This window comes from Aptenodytes patagonicus, chromosome 5, assembly GCF_965638725.1.
Source record: "Aptenodytes patagonicus chromosome 5, bAptPat1.pri.cur, whole genome shotgun sequence".
NCBI lineage: Eukaryota > Metazoa > Chordata > Aves > Sphenisciformes > Spheniscidae > Aptenodytes > Aptenodytes patagonicus.
The window spans coordinates 55,361,326-55,384,702 of NC_134953.1; the positions used below are offsets into that span (position 1 = coordinate 55,361,326).

The window sequence follows — 23,377 nt, forward strand, 5'->3', positions numbered from 1 at the left end:
CAACTAAAATGTATTAAAGCCTCCAGTGAATGTGAAAGCGTCGTGCCCCAATTCCCCAGTCCAACTGATGCAAGCAGACCCTCCTCAAAACTCCATCAGTGTTAATGAGATCCCGCACAGTTACAAGGGTCTGCAAATACAGATGAGACTGCAGGCCATCATTGTTGCTTTGAGGCTTCATATTCCCTGAATTTTTAGGATAAAGAAAGAAACTTACCTGTTCAAATCACGATGTATGATTGGTTGTGTAAGATTGTGGAGGTACTCCATGCCTTTGGCAACATCTACAGCAATGATTAATTTAGACTGCAGATCAAGAGTTCTATATTTTGAAAAAAAATATAATATTACTCAAAGTTAATAAACAGACAAGAATTATCTGTAAATTATTTTTATCTGTAAATCATGGAACCTTTAAAATTGTTTTAAATACAAAATAATGTTATACAATCTATGTAATGTAAATGTATATAATGTAAAATAATGACTAAATAACAATTTTGTGATTACTTATTAATTTCCCTTGTACACCCAATAATCTGAATGAAAGCTAGAATTTTTCTAGTGTGTTCCTTTCTCTATTGTTGTTTACTGAAATGAATAACATTTACATCAGCATAGGTTTACTGGTCTTCTGAATTCTGTACCACAAGCCCAAGCAGAGAACGAGCGGAATACCTCTTCTGTTCATGAAGCAGGGAGAAGAGCGATCCTCCAGAAATATACTGAGTGACTATAGCAAACTGACTTGGGTCATCTAAGCAAGCTCCCACAAACTGGATGACACATGGATGATTCAATCGGCAGAGAATAGAAACTTCACGACAGAACATGTCCACGTCAGATTTGGAGCAGTAGGTATTGGCTCGATAGCTTAGAATTTACATGAGAGAAAACAGTAAGGCAAAAATATAATAAAATATGGGGTTTTTTTAATACTTCAAACTAGGTCATTAACCAAAACAAGATGGAAAAGTCTGATAAACTTACCGTTTGATTGCGACAATTTTATTTCTGCATCGTCCCTTATATACTTTTCCAAAAGACCCTAAAATGGTTTAAAATAAATAACCACAAAGATATTTATTATCAACATCAGACATTTAAAACAGATGCATTCTTATTTCTGGTACCTGAGCCGATAATCTCATGGAACTCTATTTCAGAGAGCTGAAGATGGAAATGTGATGGCAAACCAGCACGGAGGAGGAGAACATCTGCCTTTTCTGCAAAAGAACACACTTATCCTATTTGTAAAATGCGGGGTCATGGAGAAGGACAGAATATAAGCATTTAACTTCACAAAATTGTTGCACAGTAAAAGCTGATTTTCCTCCTGTAAATTGGTTGACTGGTAACCCTATTCCCTTTTCTTTCAGTAACCACAGTAAACCGCAATAACAAATACTTGCAATGCTACAGTTGCCTTGGGCTTTCTTGGCTTTAAAATCTTACCAGTGATGAACGCTGTCCCATAAGCATATTCTGCCTGTATCATGTCATGGTTGCATAAAATTCTTTATACGGAGAATTAGTTCCCTTTTTTCTGTATAGCTAGTGCTCATTACTGATGCAGGAGTTGTTATTCCAGATCTGACTGACTCTTTAGTGACATGTGAAATCTAAATTTTGCAACTTAATTTAGTTAGCAAACTTCTCTACCTTGTCGATCTTTTTGGTTTATTACTATAAAGTTTATCAGAATATTTCTAAATGGAATATTTTAATGCTGCTATGTAAAGGATGTAAGGATTTGACTGTATCCAGAGTGAATATTCAAAGTGGAAAATTGAAAGCACCACGAAAAATGAAATATTTTAAAGTACAAATATTCATCTGAATGTTTTATCTATATGTGTTTCAGGTTAACACAAATTATTTTTGGACAGAATTTTTCTTGTAAAGATAATCCAGGCATTTTACAGTGGAATTCAATACGATATTTGTTTGCATTCATGGATATGTGTGTATTTCATTAGTACTAATTCACAATGACATCCTTTTCTCCAAAGAAATAAAAATATATTTTAAAGTAAATGAAAATAAGATAAATACAGGAGTTATCATGATGCCGAGCAACGAAGCTAAGTATATTGTTTCCTAAAATTATTCTAGGGAAATATAGCTGCTGCTTATGCACATCATTACATTTCTGAACAATGAAAATTCCAGGAATAATGAATCTTGCGTAGTATGTTTAGGCTGACAAACACCTTGGGCAAAAAGACCATAAAAGTTCAAGTTTTCCCTTGCCATTGAGAATACCTTTAGTCATGCTTTTAATCTTTCCTAGAGGGGACGGGACTGACACATAGGAACCATCTGAAATAAAAGAACAGAATGAATTTTATGGAATTCAAAGACGGTGTAAACATTTGTACTGACAAATTAATGAGGCAATGATTGCTTAAAGAATGAAAAATAAAGGGGTGAAAATACACATAAGCACACAAACCCATATGATTGTGACATTATATTGCTGCGTTCCTGAAAGTAATTTGGATATAGCTTTACTAAATGCTGTAGAACGATACTGATTTTCACTGGTGTTAAAGAAGGCCAACATAGCCTTTTATGTCAGCTCGGTTCTGCAAAGGAACTCAGATCAGATTCACAAGTTCTGACAGTTGGGCTGCAAGCATATTGCACTGTTTAGTTCACTGACTAGATTTTCCAAAAGACCTCAGCTTTCTCCATGTACCAAAAATTTCATCTCTTGTTTTTCTGCTTAAGTGGGAGCTGAGTTCTTTTAACAATCAGCATTAAGAAATCTGTCTGGGTGTGTTAATTGCTTGCCAAAATAAATTTCCAATACATACATAAACTTAGTCCTCTAAAGATTTACGTACACTTGAGATATACTAAACCTAAACCTGGAACAGGTCAAACTACTCTGCAGAGCTGGAAATGCAGGAAGCAGATTGATTCTGCTGCTGACTGTAGGGTTCCTCCTGTTTCCATGGCAGGAGGAGTCAATGACCTGGACAAGCCGCAATGTATAACTTATTCACTCTCTCTGTAGACAGTGTCAACACACTGCAAAATGTTCTGTTTATCAGCTGCTTTCGTTAACGTTCTTCTTGCCACTTGTCATTTAGTTGCCAATAGAAATGAGTATTTTTGTAGCAAAAAGGGTAATTAATTTTTCCCAAGGGGGAATTAGATATCCAAAGATGTTAAAAAATGTAAGGGGGACTGAGTATAGAAATATACCGAATGTCAGTAATCAAAGGAGCATCAGAGCTAAACAACACAAAGAGAATGGCTAAACAAGGTATTAAGGATGTAAAAAGATATGAGTAATGATTACTAGGGATTGATCTTCATCTCACAGCTTTTAGCTTTTCTTTCTAGTAATACAAAGTGACAACTCTATTTTAAGATAAAGGAAGAATTTTGACATAAATAGAGGGTACCTGGAAAATGGGGATTCTCATGACACTAATTTTTTGTGCCAGACAGAATTGATCCAAAGCTCCCTGACATCTGTGGAATATTCCCAGAGACTTCAGCGGTCTTTGGACCAGACAGTTCGGTTAGAGAATAAAGTGATTTCTCAGACCATACCTCCTCCAGGTTGTGAGTATTCATTACAGGGTGATTCGTCTTGAGGTCTCTTATAATGCTTCAGAAGGGTCACAATGGCATCATGACCTAGGAAAGAAAAAGGAAATATAAGGATTTGCAGGTAAGCGCAATAGTCTTTTTTTTTAATTGATTTATACAAAATCAGGAGATTTTTTAAAAAATGTGCCTATAAAACATGTAAACAAAGATACAACGGCGCTAATCTGAAACATACTATGATTCTTAACTACAGAAATATAGGGAAATACCTGCCAGTGAAAAAAAACATGTTATTTTCATGAGTCCACCTAATCCTAAGTTGCGATATATGTCAATAGAAAAAACCCTGCTACAGAAATCCTAAAATGGAAGTTGACAACAGCCTTCAATAGGCCTTACAAGGACAACCAGTGCCTGAAAATATTTCAGTTCTGGTGTCCTAAACTGGACAAAATTTGTACACTATATTGCTGTAGGCAGTTGCTATACTCATCATTCTCCTTTGCAAGGAACCAGAAGAGAGCGGTGTGTGCACAGCATGCTCACTCTCTCGGATGTTTGATGCACAAAGTTCTGCTTGGTAACATTCAAAATTCTTTTCTAAACCTTTCAAAGATGAGTTTTCCCTCAGTAATTTCATACAGAGTATTATGCCAATATCAGGTTTTTGAAAGGCCTTTGAAATCCATAGTTTTACTACATTACAGTCATTCTCATAATAAGTGGTACTGCGATGCTTTTGGAGGAGGGGGGAATGCCCCAGAATCCTCCAACTTTAACTTATATTTTCCCCCATGCCCTAGAAAACATACAGGAAAGAAGAGCACTTTCAAGTTCTTGCTTTGTGCTCACTGTAAATGGCTGGGCTCAGCACTGCTTATTCATACAGCCAGGCCGACGGGAAATGTTCCCGTTTGCTGCTTACAAAGATGAGAGCAGGCAAGAAGAGAAGGAAAAGATACGCATTTGTACTGAGGTCATGGTGCTTGGATCATGTACCAAATGCTACCTATCATTGCCTGTTTCTTCAGTTGCAAAGTTTGTTGGCATTTCTTTAAGGATATTTTTCAGAGATACCCTAATGAGTACAAACTTTTTGGCTTATTACAGGGAAAGACCAGTAAGCCCACAAGTTACGGAAAGGTTGTTTGCTAGATCTTCTAGCGTCCTGCAAAAAAACTTACAACTCCAACTCTTAAGGGTGCTAGAGGAAACAGACGAGGCAGAGGCTTTTTTGCTGACTCTTATCCTGTTATCAGAAGCTACCTTCTACAGCAAAGAAGTCCTGCTGACTCACTAGGCTGCCAGGGACATGAGTTCACACCAAAGAGTGTCAGCATAATGGAACAATTCTCTAAAACATAGGAATTTAAATCAAGAACAGGTTTTTACAGATAGCAGCTTTCTGGACATCCAAACTCAGAGGATGCTTGAACTAAATGTTTGAAGTGTTATCACTTAACGTAAATGTTAACCCAAAGAAGATGGTCGCTTCTTTATCAAAGCAATGAAGAGACTGTCTTCCACAGTCCATAAGGGTGGAATGGCAATGCCAGGAAGAATAAACTGAAGGGTATCCCACATAAATACATGCTCTCAAACACCGATGAAATCCATAAATGGATGTGAACATCAAAAACATTTTCAGGAAGAAATAAAGCTTTTTATTTGTGTGGAGTCAAAAAAAGGACAGAAAACTGACACATTGCTGTACATATAGGACAGGAACCATGGAAATGCCTTGCTTTGATCCATATTTGCAAGAATTTAAGATTAGTGACTCTGATTCATCGCTCCTTGTAGCGCCTCCTTCAGTAATAAAATTAAAACTCCTCATGCACATTCCAGAGGGAGAATTAGCCTTTTCTGAACAGGCTGTACGTTTTCTATTTTAGCAGCACATAAATACACCTGTCCTTGAGTTTGTGTTGAATTAAACTGATGTTTAACAGAGTATCTGAGAAGATAAAGAAAAGGGCTGTTTTTTATAACCCCTCATGCTAGGAACTGGAAAGCAGATGGTGAGAGCTCTTAGTCTACAGGGGCTGAGGGGTTATTTTGTACTGTTCTCTCCTTCCTGTACTGTTCTTATGGACTTTGTAGCAGAAACTAGAAAACTGAAATACCTTTCTCATAAGCCCACATCAAACAGGTTTGCTCATCCTTTTCTCCACTGGACCTGCTGGGATCACAAGCTACCAGATTCATATCAGCTCCATTATCCAGTAAAAACTGTACAAGTCGAATATGACCATGGTAGCAAGCACAGTGTAATCCTAGAACATCAGAGAAGCACAGTAAGCACAACTATCAGAACATCATGATAGGACTTGCAGCAACAACTATAAAGCACAAATTTATTTCCTCGATAAAGGAATATATTATAAAAAAAATACCTGAGGCAATAGGTGAAAATAAAATATTAATGCTGCAAGAACCAACCTATTGCCTGCTACACAACATATCAGCTTTTACTTTACCACCTGCAAATCACATTTAACAACTTTGTACGTGAGGAAAAGCAAGTAGAAACAAAGGAGGCTCTTTTTTTCATTGCCTGTAGTAGGAACATGGAGGTGTGCAGCCCTTCAGACACTTTCTCCTATATGCCCATACCCTAGAAGAATAATACTTGGGCCCAATTCTTAAAACTGCTTAGAAGCCTAACTATAGGAGAATCACTTTACATCAGGTTCTCTTACTCATATACAAGCTAATGAGCCTGACACATCCTCACTGAACTCTTATCACTTCTATGCCTGCCTGCAAACATATTACAAAAAAGTTGAGATCTGTCTGAAAGGTAATTGGATGCTGATCATCGAATTATCATGGGAATTACCCTGGAAATCCTGATTGCGTATATGGCTTCCAAATTTTTTGGTGCTGGTATAGGCACTCATATACAATAAGGATGATGAAGTTACCTGTATGTCCATCTCTTCCCTGGTGATTGATGCTTACAACATTCTGGTCAAGAAGAAATTTTACAAGTTCTATGTTCTTTCCGTAGGTGCAAGCACTGCAAAAATAAAGGGAAAAGTGAATCCTATAGTCCATAAAAGGACAAAAATTTAAAAAGAATTACACAGAGATAAAAATGTAGTAATAGAATAAAGGATCTTTAGAAATGTGCAAATGCACCAAAGCATGTTCACTTCTGTCATTTCAGAAACATTCTAATTATTCTTGTATAAATTAATTTTGCACAGCTCTGCAAAATTAATACAGTCTGTTTTGCAAAGTGCCTCTTAAATAACACTTTACAAACTTACAGCATCATGACCAAACTGTGTTTTGCCACCTCATTTCTAATTTAGAATATCTAGACTCCAGCAGGTTTCTAGGCACAACAGGCTCTAAACTCAGCTTCCAAACTGGACAGAAGGTGAAACTGTTATTCATACAGATGTTGACGAACCTGATGCCTTTCCTACCTTTCTCACCCTTACTTGCTCTCTGTCTCCCCATTCACTATCTGGTTCTACCTCTTACTTCATGTTCTCTCCTGTATCTCAGGATACAAACTTAACATCCATGTCGAGCTCACTGCTTTCTTTGTTCCTCATCTGGCTGTTGGTGAGACATTTGTTATTTCGGGTGTTGTATTGCATGCATGTATAAGTGGAATTCTATTGATAATGGCGTTTTAAACATCTCACCTGTGGAAAGCCGTTTCACTGAATATATTTTCTTTAGTGAGACTTTCTGTTCCTGAGAGCTGAATTATTTCCTTGACAACTTCAAACTTTCCACTGTAACACGCACTGAAGATGAAGACAGTAAAGAGTTGTTAACGACACCAGCTTTCTAATTAGGCCCAAACCATGTAAAACAGAGCTTCTCCACATGACTCACAGATGTAAAGGTGTGTCTCCATAGATATTCACCACATGGGGTTGAACTTCGAAGCTGCTCTGGAGTAAGAACTTCACAATTTCATGGTGTCCAAATCGACAGCAGAAATGCAGAGGAACGTGATCCTCATTGTCCTGAGCATTCACTGCCATTTGACCCAGAAAGAGACCAAAGAAAGTATTTTATAGTTAACATAGCTTGTTTTGGATATTTAGTAATGCTTTATGTGTTGTGCACATACGTTATGTAACCTCCTGCTAAAATATTTATGGTCCTATTTCTTTAAAGCTGAAATTTCTGTGAGCTTTCATATATCAAGACTACATTACTCAGTGTCATCTGTCAAGATGATTTTTTGGACTTAGGGTATAATTGCTTTCTTCCAATAGCAGATGTATTGGATGTTTTGATGTAGCTTTCCATGAATGAATCACAAGTTATAAATGACCCTTAGAAAGAGCAATTGCTGTCAGTATATTACAATGTGAAGCAAAAGTAAGATACGTAGTTACTGCATGTAAGAAAGCAATCCACTGAGTTATTCCAAATGCATGGAACAATAGTTATTAATTACACATACTAGGAAGAAACGTACTTCATTGCTGCTCTTAGGAAAGGTAAATCCAGTTGGTTTTAAGGTTTATGTTAGCTTCCTTGAGTAGCAGGATCAAGGGTTGTTGATATAGTTATACAGTGACAAAAAAGAAAATTAAAAAAAATAGAGGAGACACAATAAGGATATATTTTTCACAGTCACTATTAAAATATAAATACATAAAAGGCAAGAACGGAAGAGGAGAATTCATTCAAACGTCTGGATTACCAGTGTTTTCATTTTGCTCAATGTCTCTTTTCACCTGCAAGGATGATTATGTATGCGCTTCACATACTTAAGAGGATGGGAGTATTCTCTGACAGAACATGAAACTATATAAAAGAATGAGCAAAACTGGAGACATAGTATATTATTGTTGGGTGGGAATGGTATTTGTCTCTGTTGGTTCACTATAATTTCACATGGGAAACAAACAATGTGTGATACAAAGGTCTTGTTCTATTTAAGAGATTCGCCCTTCCAGTGCTTTATGTCACAAAATCATGCATTGTGTATGTTGCGCACAACTTATAAAAATATATCCAATAAAAGCATTTTTTTCTAATTTTCTGAAGACCAATTCTTGTATCCTTCTACCTGCAAAAACAGTTGCTTTAAACAGCACACAACAGCGTAAGATTAAAAGCAAAAGAAAACTGAAACTCATTCATTCTAAATACCTCTCAAATAAGCATATGCACGAAGGACTTGAATTTGATGTGATTTCTTAAACTCCTGGCTGGCTCATATTCTCAGACACTTTGGGTGAAATAGTAGGGTTGTTGTAGAATAGACAATATTAGCAAGCAATAAGGAAATTTTAAAAAATTCATAGATTCAACTGTCTTTCAGTAAGACCAAGATTCTTTTTTGAAGATTTGGGTCCCAGTTCAGCAAAGCACTTGGAAACCTATGAGTAAGTGACCTGTTAGATCAAAATGTTGCTTCAGTTAGCATGCAGAAGCAGATTCACATTTCTGAAACTATCTAATCTAGACTGTTGTTATATTAGTAGAGCAAACACTAATGCTACACACTTTTTTCATGAACTTCTATCTAAAAATGGTTCTGTAATAGAGCAACATAAACCCAACAATTCTTGAGAATAGTTATTATCAAGTGAACAGTGTGAGACTATGGCTGCATGTGTACTAATAACGTAAATATGACTGGGAACATTCCTGGCATTGAGGCCAAGATCACAGAACTGCTGGTATCTACCAATAGTATCAAACTGTTTTCAGGGCAGTTGCATGCAGCCTGTCTACTGGGGAGTCGTCCTTGGAAGATCCTTGACCCACAGGCAGGAATTGTTTGACACTGCCAGTTATCCTGGACCACATCCATGTCAGGGATCCTTCTCTCTGTTTACAGGATAGGCAGTTGCATTCCGGCACCTGGGAACCTTCTTAGGCATGCTTGAAATGGGTATGGATATACCTTATACGTCTCTTTCTTTACCTATCTAGTAGGAAGCAAGGAAGAGATTGGACAAGGCTCTAGGCAGAGCTCTCCATTGGTGTAGAGACATATAAATACTGTTTTCATTATCCAAAAAAGGTCTTTATTCAGTTTTAAAAGCGAACATGTATTTCTGTGATTCTCAGTGTATTTCTTTCTATGTTTAAAGATAGGACAACCATAACTGGTTGATACTATAACTGAATTGACAAATCCAGCCTACTTTGTACAACATTTAGGTCTCAATTCAGTCTAGCACCAGATCTTTGAGACAGTTTACAAGAAATTAATAGACTACTAAGGAATAACTTGTCCATTAGTTTCCAAACTTGTACTAAGCAGACTTTTAGGCACAACTTTGACAAACATCTCTCAGGAACAATTCTTTCCTATAGCTGAGCCTCCTTGGGACAAAGGGTAAACCACACACATTCTGAGGTTCTGTCTTCTTTTGATTTTCGGTGAGTATAAGGAACAATGAAAATTAAAATAAATCCCTGTTTTAAAACCTGCCTGAAGTAATGCTGAATGCTCACAGAAATGGACACTCCTTTAAAATGAGCTGAACTTATAACTTCACTGATGTCTAGTGACAGATAGTTCCAAAGATGAATTATGTTTCAGGCCAAAAAGAAGAAAAAAAAGGAATGACTGTAACTTATATTAAGCTTGTGGTCCGCAAATTTCATTAACTGCCCCCACTAACCTTCCTAGCAGTCTTGTATTAAAAGGAGCAAACTGTTTTATTTCTCTATTCTAAAATAATTCTTCACTTTATAGATTCATGTGACATGTTAGCCTTTATTTTTTATTATGATGCGGTACCAGACACAGATTCATTCTGAAGTGCAATAAATAAGAGAAGAATAAATGTCAAAGTTTTATAATAATAAATGTCAGCATTTTAGAATATGTACCCACAGAATGGCCTGAAGGACATCAGAGGTCTCAGGGCCATGAGCTTCTACAACACAACAAGGTGTAAGATGGAGCAAGGAAGGAAATGTCTATCTTCTCCTTTGTTTATGCAGTTGGAAATGATGTGAAATACTTGCAAGCCATTTCCTTTGCCTCTGGAAGGATATATAACTACAACATGGGATGATGGTTTTTGTTTTAATTGATAGCTTTTTGATTTCTAAATGAAACACGTCAGGTAAACTGGAATATTGTCTTAAAAAGGAGAATTTCAGAGTCAAAACAAAACAAAATCAAATCAAATCAAATCAAATCAAATCAAAATCAGTCAAAAACACTTTAGAAGAGAGTTATGGCAAAAAAATATATAACTGATTCAGAAATTACTAAAGAAAAGTACAGGAGAGTTCTTCAAATCGAGATTCTAAAGTATTTTTATATTAAATTGAGTATAGATAGTACAACTGTCATGGCAGTCAGAGACTAAAAATTCAGATTGCCTTACAAGTAAACAGTAAAAATAAGCAAATGCTAAGTTCTTTTCTGGAACAAAATGGAGAACTGTAGAAATTATTCTTAGGACTGAGACATTATGTAGGTAGAAAGTAACAGGTGAAACCATTTCAGCAAGTAAAAGGATGAAGAAAAGACAGTGCAAGTCTGTTTTAAAAAAATAAGGGAAATTTCCCAAGTCCCAGTGAGCGATATCTGTTTAATATTCAGAGAAGCATGACTGAGCGTGCATGGATTTTTAATATCAAACTCTGGCTTTAAATTTAATTTATTTGGCAGAGGTGACAGTGATTTTCAAAGATACTTGAAAAAAAAGCAGCTGCAACTCTAGGCAGCTCAGTAGTCCTGAAAGCAGACAAGTTTTATTAAAAGACCATAGGAGTTATAAGAAGAAAGAATACATTTTATATCACGTGGTCCCTGAAAGAAACCTCCAACACCACCAGTTTGAATAATAATAAAAAATAGCATTTAGCTTATGTGAAGCAAAGGAAATGCTTGTTTCCTGGCCACCAACTAGTTCTCTAGTGAACTGGTTTTCTTCAGTTGCCATGGCCCCAGAGCTGATCAACGAGTCAGTCAGGTTATGTTAAAAGAAACAGTTCAAGTTTATGACACCAATTACTGGTCTGCACAGAATACTGCCAAAATTTCTTCAGGTTATTTCACCAATTACTTTCATTCCTAGGCATTTAAGAGTTGTTCCTCCGCTGCTGTCTTTATACCAAGTTTCAAAGTGTGCTACTTTGTGAGGAAAAGACTTCCCGCTTCCAGTCTCCTTTTTCTTTTTCCAATGCTGAAGATATTGATTTTAAAGAAAAGAATCTGAAACGGTGCCCCAGATTCTTTTCCTTTTGGAATAAACTAACTAATAGTGAACCTCCCACTGCCTCGTTACAGTGAGTGAACATCTCTTCTTTTCCGCCTCTTTATTATAATTATATCAGTTCAGTGCACACACACCGAGACTGAAACATCAAGAGCTCACTATTGAAAAAATTACTTACAAATCTGAGTCATGCTGTTTCCCTCCACACTTTTTCTACTGCGCGAGTGGGATGTGTGTACTGTAGGCAAGACTCACAGACAATATGGGAAATTTATACTTTAAAATCTAGCAAAGAAGAGGAAATTGGGGAGAAACACAGTCTTTGTGCCACTAGCAGAGTAGGAACAGGGGTACGTGAATGCTGCTGCTTTTGGCACTACCGGGCATACTGTGCAAGGAAGAAGCCTCATGGGCTCTTGTCCCTGCTTTAACAATTGTTAAGGAATGACAGTGCTTTACAGTCAGCACCGAAGACTGTAGCCTTGAGAAAACAGAACTTGTGCAAAATGACCACTCGACTGTCCTCCCCTGAAGTCAACTAACAGGTGTCACTGGGGCATTGGACCAGGCGAGATTAGGAAAGAACTGAGCCTGGCAATTTAACATGCTTTTCAAATGTGGCTATACAGCATCCCTTTTTAACCTTCCCCTATTATGCTCTATTGTTCTTAAGTCATGAATAGCTGTGTGCATAGACTGGAACCAGACATCAAATAGGATGCTAGATTGAGAAGCAGCAGCTGAAGAATTTTGGTAACTTCTTGTTCTTCCTATAACGTGCAGGATCCTTGTAGCACGTGCTTTGTTTGTTTGTTTGTTTGTTTCTTGTTTTTCCAGTTCTGCTTTTCCAAGATCAAATTATGATATCCCTAGGCAAAATCTTAACCCCATTGAAATTAATGGAAGTTTTGCCATAGACTTCAAGGGGACCAAGATTTTACCTTGTATATTGTGGATATAAGTTAACAAGAGTAATGATGTAGTCCAAAAATGTATTAAAGAGCAGTACTTTTGCAAGTAATGTGCTGTTCCTTTTCAAAAAAAATTTCTTTCTCTTATTCTGGGGCTAAGAAATTAATTTTCAAATAATTTTAATGATGTTATTTATTATGTAAGAACCTCTGCATTAATATTCATAATATGCATAAAATTTGACCTCTAAGTTTTAGCATTTATAAGACTTTGTAGGATGTGGCCACAAGCGTGTATGCACATGCCTATGATGCAAGTGTCACAGCAATGGAAAAGTAAGGCTGGAGTGCGGTATGTTTTGTGCCTTCTACATTGCTGAAACAGCATAAGGAGAGGGAACAAAAGAGTGAGCATAAGAATTCAGCAGTACTACTAGTTGCATGCTAATATTAATTACAATGGAAAATATTTTAAATTGTGGCACATGCAAAATATACAGCACTGAACTGTAATGTTACAGTCTTACTGGCATCAGCGTGAGATCACCTGTAAAAAGACTGCACAGATTCCTAACTTTCACAGAATACCAAAAGCATGCTAATAGACTTTTGTATCTGTCCAACCCATTACGTCTCTCACACACACACTTTCTCTCATAGAAAATGTCCCACAACGAAGCGTACGAAGCTTGTGTAGCATAATACAGCATGCGCTAAAAAGATTCCATTTTCTGTGGAATTGTTTGTGAACCATTTGCAATTTCTCATCTGAATTATTTTAAATTACTTGCTGTACAATTTTGACTTAAAATCCTTCATCTGTATCTCATTCACTAGGAGTTCACTTTGCACTGAAGACATTTTCAGTGGAGATGCATACCACACGGCTGTGTGTTCTCTGATCGGATGAGTGTCTCAATAGTAAGCTACCTCTGTATATTAATCTTGTTCTGTGCTGCTGGTTTTCACCTCTGACTTATTAATGGAAACAGAATGCACGTGAGATGACAAACCAAGCATACTTAATAAGTGAAGAAAACTCCCCAACTGCTATTTTTTTGTTTCAGTTGCCCCAAAATGATACACAACACACACAGACCACGTGCTAGGAAACTAAATTCAAGATTAAAGGCCTGACTCTGTCTATAAAATACAATGTTAAAGCTGATTTTTCAAATATCTTTTCTTACCATCAGCTTTGCTTCCTTCTTCCATCAAGAGCTTCATAATATTGAGAAAGCCTTTGGCAGAAGCCAAATGGAGAGGCCTGTCTCCAACTTCACCACTTGCATTCACATCAGCTCCAAACTTTAGTAAGAGGTGTGTTACCTAAATATTTCATCAAGGCTAATTAAAATATCACATGAAAATAAATCTTTTGACAAAATCAGGTAGAATATTGCATTGGCTAATATTATAGGTGGGCATCTCTTGAGAGTTTAAACATGGAGAGGAGATTCAATAGAAAACTCATTTTTAAGTTACATATCTATAAAAATATTAAAATTCCCAAAAGCAAGTGCTCATTCATTCTCTAAAATGTTATGTATGGTAAAGGGCTAGACACAAGACACATGTATTTGTTTAACTGACCAGTCAGCATAATAAAACAAACGCCTCAAAGCCCACAGATGTCAGAGCCTTAGCTTCCTTTCTGATCAGTGCCTCTTGTCACAAGAGCACCATATGAGCTTTTAGCATAATTTCACAAGACTGTGACTATTTGTTCAGAAGTAGCTTATGGCAAACAAGCAAACTAATCTCTCAGCCCAACATGCAAGGATTTTCTCAATGTTACTGGACGATGAGGTGCATATATATGAAAAGAAGGATCTCAGGAAGACATCCAGGGTTCACGCCCTTGCTGCCACTCAGCCACAGAAGTAGAGCATTTTCAATCATGTGTGCATCTGGACTCTGTTCTTTCAAAAGCTTTTCTTACAACTCCTCAATGCACTCAAAGTAATACGTCACTGAAATGAAAAATGCACTCTACCTAGAGGTCATCCTTTGAAACTTGAAAATATCCCAGAATACATGCTTTTAGCCAAAGAAAGGTATAGGGAATGACTTGCATAAGCCAAAATAGACCCATTATTACATTTCAAATAAAAGGGCTATTCAGGGCAGACGACCGGACTGCTAGATTAACCATATGTCAATTATACTTTAGTAAAAGAAAGAGAATTGGGAGGTTCAATGCCAGCTTTGGTTAGAACTTCAGCTTAAGTCTGTGATCTGTGTGAATGAAGCAAGCACAGTTGGACTTGTCACGTGCACAGGACCTCGTGGAAAATCCTGTTCTCTAAATGATCATTTTTTCTGTTAACTTAAAAGTGGCCACAATTTAGTTTGTGAATTCCAAGGAAAACCAATAGAATTGCCATTTAATTATTACTGGGAAGTGGTGTTCACTTCCTTGGAGAGGCTTACAATAGTACACTCACATTCCTTATGCACTCTCTGAAATGTGGGATGAATAAGCATCAATTGAAATATGCCTCTGGGTCCAAGTCTGTTTATAGGTTATAAAAGCTAGCTAGTCAATCATTTGTTTCAAGAGGTCTAGAAGGGAAGATACCAATTTTTGCTGGGGCCTAGCACAGAGGATTAAAGTGTAGAAATTTCCTGTTGATACTCAGACTCTTAGAGCAACTAGAGATTGACTTAGAATTGTAACTTCAGTATGTGAGGCCTTTTCATGGTAAGACCCTCTGGAATGTAAAGCAAAAATATCTAACACTAAACCTATAGTTGCCTCGGTGTTCCACTTCTCAGCTTTCTGAAATTCCCCCATTTAGTTACCTGTTCATGGCCATAATATGCAGCAATATGCAATGGGGTGAAAAAAACTGCGTCCTGAACATTCACATAAGCTCCATGCTGCAAAAGAATATCAACAGCCTAGAAGGAAACAAACAGAAAAAACCTTACATCACCACTTTAGAAAAAACCAAAAAGCCCCAAACAAGCAAGATAGAAAGGTGAACAACTGCGTACAACATGTACAAGCGATTAACTTACAGTACTTTAACTGAACACTGAATGTCACTGATGCTCTATAAATAAGCCTGAAAATGTGTTTCCCAGTACAAAGACTGATTTATGAAGTAGAGACACAGAAATGATGACTGGAGTTTCTCAGAATAACCTTTAATTTTCTTTTATCCATTATGAACAAAGAGCAGTAAACATCTCAGAGTTTTTAGAAGTAAAAAAAAAAACACCAAAAAGAAAGATCCTTTTAAACGTAAATGTGTGAAGGTAAATCCTCAAGCATAATTCCCTTAGTGTGTAAAGATTTCTTTGTATTTTAGAAGATAATAGCCCTTTGGCTTCAATAAATAACCCTAAGTGTTTTCTTTCAAATTTCCACTTTTTGGTCTTTCAGGAGGCCAATGTTATCCTGGACAGCTATGAATTATCAAACATTGGCTTTCTGAATAACTGTCAAAATAGAAGTCTGAATGAAACCACCTTGGATTATATATTGAAACCTAAGGGCTGCTAATTTTTTTGAAGCACAAGGGAGTCTTTATGCACGCTAAGGGGCTTGTGCCATGGATTATTTGAGCAGTTCTACAAATAATTTTGATGAATGTTAATTTTTGAGTCTAATGATGATCGAAGATGCTGGACTGTGAATCACCCACAGTACAGTGAGCAACTGGGAAACACCTCCCTGGCAATTGGAAGAAATGACAAAGAAGGGGAAATGGCCAGCTTCTATGCTATACTATTTATACCTGTACCTCCCCATTGAGACTTCCACCGATGATGCCAATTAATGCTAGCTGCGATGATGCACATTTCTGTCAACGGTTATCTAAGCTGAGACCACCAAATCATTTCACACATGCAGCAATGGGGCCAATAATTTAAATCCCTGTCATTCTCAAGTACTCAGAGAGTGAAACCTGTTACCAAGCAGCATTAGTATACAGGGATTATTTCTTTACACAATTTAAATTGAAATACATTTTTTCCGTGGGACTGACAATACATTTTCTGCGTAAGGTCCATTCCCTGACATATTCAAGTGTGTCTATTTCCCATTAGTTTTAACCATTTCACTATGGTATCAGCTGTAAGCCTCCCCTGGAAGCAGCATTGCAGGGCCATTTCTGTCTCTTCAGAATCCAAGGGCTTCAACAAGTCCAGCACATTATAGGAGGCACCTAAGTAAGTGTTGCAAGGACTAAGCCCTTCTATTGAAGACAGGCTGGAGGAGGCGAGGATTGCTGTGTTCCTGTGGAATTATTCTTCAGCACCTCTCTGAGTACAAATGATGGGGAATGTTGGCCCTCTGTGTCTGATATTTTTTTCCAGAAGCTACAAGTATCCTGGGAGCATACTAGGCAGGGACAGAAGAAAGTCTGGTGTGAATGGGATAAGCAGTGAGCATCGCCTGTGAGTTAGATCACAAACAAGCCCCACAAACACTAATGTTTGTCTTTGGCTGCTGTGGTGGTGCTCCAGAGACACGTGAGTTCTCAGCATGTTGCAAGGGACAAGGTGGGAGCTGGCAGGAGTGAGAGTACTCCTGAATGAAGGCAAACCTGGGGATGAACAGCATCCCCAGCAGCCATAGCCAGACTCTGCGGATGACACAGAATCACATAACCATTGAGGTTGGAAGGGAGCTCTGGAGATTGTCCAGTCCAATGCCCCTACAGTGTCTCCTAGATCAGGTGTCTCAGGGTCATGTCCAGTCAGGTTTTGAATATTGTCCAGTCTCTAAGGATGGAGACTCCACAATCTCCCTGGAAACCTCTTCCAGTGTTTGAGTACCTTCATAGTAAAAAAGCCTTTTCTTCTGTTTAAATGGCATTTTAAATGGCATCCTGACACTGGGCACCTCTGAGAAGAGTCTGGCTCCCTCTTCTTTACTCCCCCCCTCAAGTATTTGTACACATTGATAAGATCCACCCCCCCCACACACCCCCTCCCGAGCTCCCTCTGCTCCAGGCTGAACAATCCCAGCTCTGTCAGCTTCTCCTCTATGTCAGATGCTCCAATCCATGAACCACCTTCATAGTTCTTTGCTGGACTCACTCCAGTACATCTGTGTCTCTCTTCTCTGGGAGCCTAGCACTGGACACAGTACTCCAGGGTGTTGCCTCACCAGTACTGAACAGAGGGGAATAATCACCTCCCTCAACCTGCTGGCAGCACTATTCCTAATGCAGCCCAGGATGTCTTTTACTGAAAGGGCACATTGTTAGTTCACATTCAACTTGTTGTCGACCAGGACTCCTAGGTCCATTTCTGCAAAGCTGCCTTCCAGCTGGTCAGCCCCCAGGGAAAGTAAAGTCCACATTTGAAAGAAATGGAGACAATGAATCATAGAATGATTTAGGTTGGAAGGGTCTTCTGGAGGTGTTTAGTCCACCCTTTTGATCAAAGCAAGGACTAATTTCAAAGATCAGGTGGCTCAGGGCCTTGTCCAGTTGAATTTTGATTATTTCCCAGGATGGAGGTTCTGCATCCTCTCTAGAAAGCTTTCAGTGCTGCACCACTCTCATTGTGATCCCCCCACCCAGAATTTCCCTTGCTAAATCTCATGTGCGTTGACATCCTTTTGCTGTGCATCCTTTTGCTATGGATCTTGAAGAAGAGTTTGATTCCATAAAAAAAATCTTATGAAAGAACCCTGAGATCTTTAGAGAAGCTGCCTACCCTTATATCAGCTGAAGAACAGCTCAGTAACAGCCTTAACACATGCATTTACTGGGGGAGTGTTAATGTGTTCAAGTAGTAACTAAAGAACATGCTCAGTTACTGGTTGGTTAATACAACCAACTCCCTCCGTTGTGCATCCCATGTCCAGACAATTTTCAGTGTACTAGTAGCTTGGTGGACCAGAGGTGAAGAACACAGAGCCAGTTACCCTGCGATTTAATGGCTTGGTGACTTTTGAGTGATTCATCTTAGACATTTTTTCAGCAAACTACTATCATAAAACTGAAGTTGTAGCTGTTGGCTCTGAAAAGAGATGTTTGGACCTGTAGCTTTTACAAGAATATGGTTGAAACTTCTTTGGATCAGTTTGGTTTTAATTTAGGCATGCAACTGTGAGGCTATAACATACTCAGGGCTGTGACCACAACTCAGATTCTCCTTAATCTCTTTGGAAGCTGGAATTCAAAATGAAGATTCATCTACAAGCTTCAAGGTGTATCTTCAAGGTGAAGAAACTCTGTTGAGTAATGTGGATCCAGCTCTGATGATAAACTTAAAACTAGATGAATTTTGACACATTTCTCCAGGCTGTAGAAATGGCAACCATGCTAGCTACTTTGTGATCTCCTGATAAAAAGAATTCTGTGAGTCATATTAAGCAAACTCCACTCAAGTGTAAATGATGAGAGGGGTACAGAGACAATCTTGATAGTTTCACAGACAAGCTACCTTTCTAAGAAAGAAGAATGGAATCTTAGAAAACACTGAAAGTTGTCACAGGCATTACAAGTAGGTGGGTATGCTGGAATGATGTGCAAGGATAAAATTACTTCAGAAAGTAAGGGGAAAATTTCAGATGCAAAAAGAGCTTTACATTCTCATAGAAAGACCAAAAAAAGGCTTTTATCCTTAGGAGACAGACTATGACTAAAGGTGCAGCTCATAACATATGGGAAATTTTCAAGCTGCAGAGAAAGCAGCTCTTGCTGACTTCATTTAGTTTTGCAAGGGGTCAACAGAACTGAAAACTGCAATGGTCAGCTAAGGTCTGTAGTCATCATCACAGCCCAGAGGGAAGGGAAGGGGAGGGAAGGGAAGGGAAGGGAAGGGAAGGGAAGGGAAGGGAAGGGAAGGGAAGGGAAGGGAAGGGAAGGGAAGGGAAGGGAAGGGAAGGGAAGGGAAGGGAAGGGAAGGGAAGGGAAGGGAAGGGAAGGGAAGGGAAGGGAGAGAGGAGAGATCTTTAACCTCTCAGTGGCTCAATGTGACTGGGTACAGTCAGCACAGGTTTACCAAGAGTAAGTCTTGCCTGACCAACCTGATTGTCCTCTATGATAAAATGACTGGATTTTTGGGTGAAGGGAGAACAGTGAATGCCATTTACTTTGACTTCAGCATGGTTTTCAACACTGTTTCCCAAATATGCTTGTAGCAAAGCTGAGATCTTATGGTCTGGATGGGTGCAAAATTAGGTGTGTGAAAAAACGGTTAGATGATGGGGCTTGGAGGGTAGCAGTTAAAAAGTTGTACTCTGCCTCGAGGCTAATATCAAATTGTGTACTACAGGGGTCTATACTGGGACCTGTCCTGTTTAATACCTTTAGCAATGGTCCTGGAGGCAGCAATGGAGGGTACTCTCGTCATGTTGGTAGAGGACATCACATTATGTCCTCAGTACACTTGAGGGTGGGGCTGCCATCCAGAGGGACCCAGACAGGCTGGAGGAATGGACCAACATGACCCATACGAAGTTCAACAACGACAAACACAAAATCCTCTATTGCGACAGCACAGGCTGTGGACTGCCTGGCTGTGGAGCAGCTCTGCTGGAAAGGACCTCGGGACCCTGGTGGACAGCAGGCTGAACTTGAGCCAGCTGGACGGTCTGGCCGCAAAGGTGTCTGGCAGCTTCCTGGGCTGGGTTCACAGTGGCACAGCCCAGAGAATGAGTGAAACAACTGCTCCCCTTCTCCTCGCATAACCAATTTTTAATTCAAAATGATACTTCGAATACTTTGAACAATACTCTTACTTTGTAATTTTTCTTAAAATTCTCTTATGAAAGGTTTATTCAGAAGCTTTTTGAACATTCAAGTCAATTATGTTCACTTCAAAGACAATTAATTAAGCTGCTCTGAAGGTTAGAAGGAGTCAACAAAATAAAACATGAGAGACTACATAAGGACTTTGTCTTTTGGACAAGGGCAAGGGATGAGAAATCCTCTAAGAAAATAAAATCAATGATTATTGACTTTTTAGCAGGTAAAATTTAAATAAGAAGACAACTTCAACAGTTAAGGCCTTTGCACCAGTGCTAGCCTGTGTACAGACTTTCACTAAAATATCTAAAGAATCTATCATGATTTTCAGAGTTTCTTTATTAAATAAACTATTAAAATAAAAATACGATTAGTGGCAATTATTTGCCTAATTCCCTCCAATTTAGCAAATGTAGATATGATCAGTCATGTCCTGCAAAGTGCCTTTGCATTAAATTCTTACAACTCCTAACTCTCCATGTATATGTAAGAATTTTAGAACAAAAGCTATCAGACTGAACTAAAAAACTGCTGAACGGGGTTCTGAATGTTTTAAATACAACTTGCTGATGAATGTACAATTAATTGTCTTTCTTAGGAAAAAGTCTACTGGAATATTTAATATGTGCTTTTCTGTAAGACACGAGGACAGACATCAGACCAGCAGTAAGCTTTTGCAGGTTCTTTTATCTTAGCTGTTCCAATCAGATGAAACACAGGTCACAGATAAATCACTAATGAAAGATGCAGGTACTGGTTCCTTGAAATGTAAACAGGATGGTTTTTGCTACAGGCTAGCCAAAGAATGCAATTTTTTTTATATTTTGCCGATATTGGTAGGTGCTAGACACAGAATAGTTTAAATGTTTTTGTGCAATATTACTATAAGGTAACTGTTCTGGGCAAAGAGATCACTGTGAATTTAACATAGTTTTAAAATGTTGCATTTACTTTGACTTCTTCCAGCTTAAAAATGGGTCACACACAAATTTTCTGCCCAGGACTTTCTTGGGAAGAAAGCACAGCTGGAGAAAAGTATTGTCAAAGTTTGTCACTGTTTTCAGACAAGTTCACATCATCAGGTTAATGTAAGCTCCTTTACTGAGCCACAACTCAATGTTTTTTCTCTTGTGTTTGCCAAACACCTCGTGCTCTCATTTGTGGGCTGTAAAAAGCTTCCTTCACTTCATTCAGTCTGGACAGTTTGTTGGTAGCTATTAAAAATAGCTACTGAATTCAAAACTCGTGAGCTCCAGTCCTCTTTGTCACTGGTCGGATTCTCAGACAGGCAAATTCGTAGAATCTTTGATTGCCCATTATCTTGCAGCTTGTGTAGTCACGTATATTGATGCCGTGTGAATACCATTTCTGCATTCCTAGTTCTAGAATGATTCTGAAAAGGTCTGAAAAATTAGTGTCAGATAAAACAAAGGGCTGGGAAGATGCAGCATTAGCATAAAATGCAGGGAATGGAAGAAGAAAATGGGGACTTTGTGAACCATTTAAATAGGCTCAAATAAATTTAGTTTTTCAAGGTTTCTTAAATCATTTGAATGTACTCCTATTACTAGCAAAATTCCAGTGAAGACAGGAGGTGACAAACATGCTGATGTAACATATGATTTGTAAATGAAAAGGGATTTATTACTGTAGAAAATCTGTAAGATGGGACTAACTCCCTTTTCCCCAACAGGTCCTTGTCACAAACACATTCACACTTTAGATTCTCAGGTTTGCAGGTTGCAAAAATTAAGTAGCACTGGTTCACCGTGCCTGTAACCCTCAGTCCCGTTCACACATCTGTAGGTATTGTAATCTCCGAATGACAACTTTAATTTACAAAATGAAATAGGCAATGATACTGGTTTTCCAACGTGGTAATACTGGACAACACATAAATGTGTATGAGGCACATGCATTATTAATTTAGCAATGACCTCCCTGGGCTGGAAACATTTAATATTTTCAAAATAGCAGACAATGAGAAATTTATTAAACTTATTTGGTGATGTTTCTAATACGGTCATCAGCTTATTTTATAATTTTTCATTAATTTTTCATTCTTCCCATTGAGAACTGCAATTTCCATTAATACATAAAATAAGCAAACAGCATAGTTTTGGTGAAGTAAAATACGTCACTAAATCACAGAGCAGATGAAATATTTATACACCACACTGGCTCAAATGAGTTGGAACATCCCATTGATGCTGATGGCCTTCAGTATCCTAATTTCAGAGAACTGATCACTCTAGTGGTTTCAGGTGTGGTGATGGAGCAAAAGCCACAGACTGACTCTTCAGGGAAATGGGGAGCAAAGCAATTTTTCCCCCAGTTGTCTCTATCTTTCTCTTAAATACAGTTGGTCCTCTTCTGTAGTAAAAGACTGTGTTGCATGGATTGATGTGTATACCTCTGTTATTTATTTATTTAATGGTATAAACAATTATTTATAAATAAATAATTATTTATCTTATTGGAATTAGGAAGATGACCAAAAATCTATTTGCTTTTTCTTAAATTTATTCTTTTTTTTAGGGGGGTGAAAAAATTATTCCATATTTCCATGAATTTCCATGAAATTGTAGACAAAATAAGCTATTTAATCTAGCAGAGGATATTCTCAGTTGACTGAAAATTTCAAAGCTATAAAAAGAAGGAAAGAAAAAGCCTTCACTTGGACTATAAATCTTCAGTCCCCAGACCAGCAGGTGAACCAAATGAGTTATATAGACTCCCACTCCATTATGGAGAATACTTCTGATAAAGATCTGATCATTCCCAAGGAAGAAATAAGGGGCTTTTCAAAACCACTCATAATAAGTTATTTCTTATCCTTGTCGGATGCTGAGCACCCTTATTTTTCAATAACCTCAGTAGGCGCTAAAGACACGAGACAAATAGCAGACCTTCCTTTGACATTTGCAGGACAAGGCCCAGACATTTTAAAAATTCCTTGAAACCCCAATGCAGAGAAGAGTACTTTGTATTTCCCACTGAGGAAATA

The 23,377-nt window shown here is 38.0% G+C and overlaps 1 protein-coding gene across 6 annotated transcripts in view; it reads right to left on the reverse strand.

Annotated features, from left to right (window-relative positions):
* LOC143161194 (serine/threonine-protein kinase TNNI3K) overlaps positions 1 to 23,377 on the reverse strand; it is a 100,330-nt gene that overhangs the window by 62,213 nt on the left and 14,740 nt on the right. For 4 of the 6 annotated variants that reach the window (XM_076339907.1, XM_076339902.1, XM_076339903.1 and 1 more), the window contains 12 exons: positions 15,458 to 15,556; positions 13,843 to 13,981; positions 7,426 to 7,570; positions 7,230 to 7,334; positions 6,495 to 6,589; positions 5,694 to 5,843; positions 3,568 to 3,654; positions 2,266 to 2,322; positions 1,134 to 1,226; positions 991 to 1,048; positions 679 to 873; positions 218 to 322 (listed from right to left, as the gene is read on the reverse strand). In XM_076339907.1, coding sequence (XP_076196022.1) covers positions 218 to 322; positions 679 to 873; positions 991 to 1,048; positions 1,134 to 1,226; positions 2,266 to 2,322; positions 3,568 to 3,654; positions 5,694 to 5,843; positions 6,495 to 6,589; positions 7,230 to 7,334; positions 7,426 to 7,570; positions 13,843 to 13,981; positions 15,458 to 15,556 — 1,328 coding nt within the window. The remainder of the gene's footprint in view (positions 1 to 217; positions 323 to 678; positions 874 to 990; positions 1,049 to 1,133; positions 1,227 to 2,265; positions 2,323 to 3,567; positions 3,655 to 5,693; positions 5,844 to 6,494; positions 6,590 to 7,229; positions 7,335 to 7,425; positions 7,571 to 13,842; positions 13,982 to 15,457; positions 15,557 to 23,377) is intronic. The other 2 variants (XM_076339905.1, XM_076339906.1) reach the window with 2 other exon arrangements.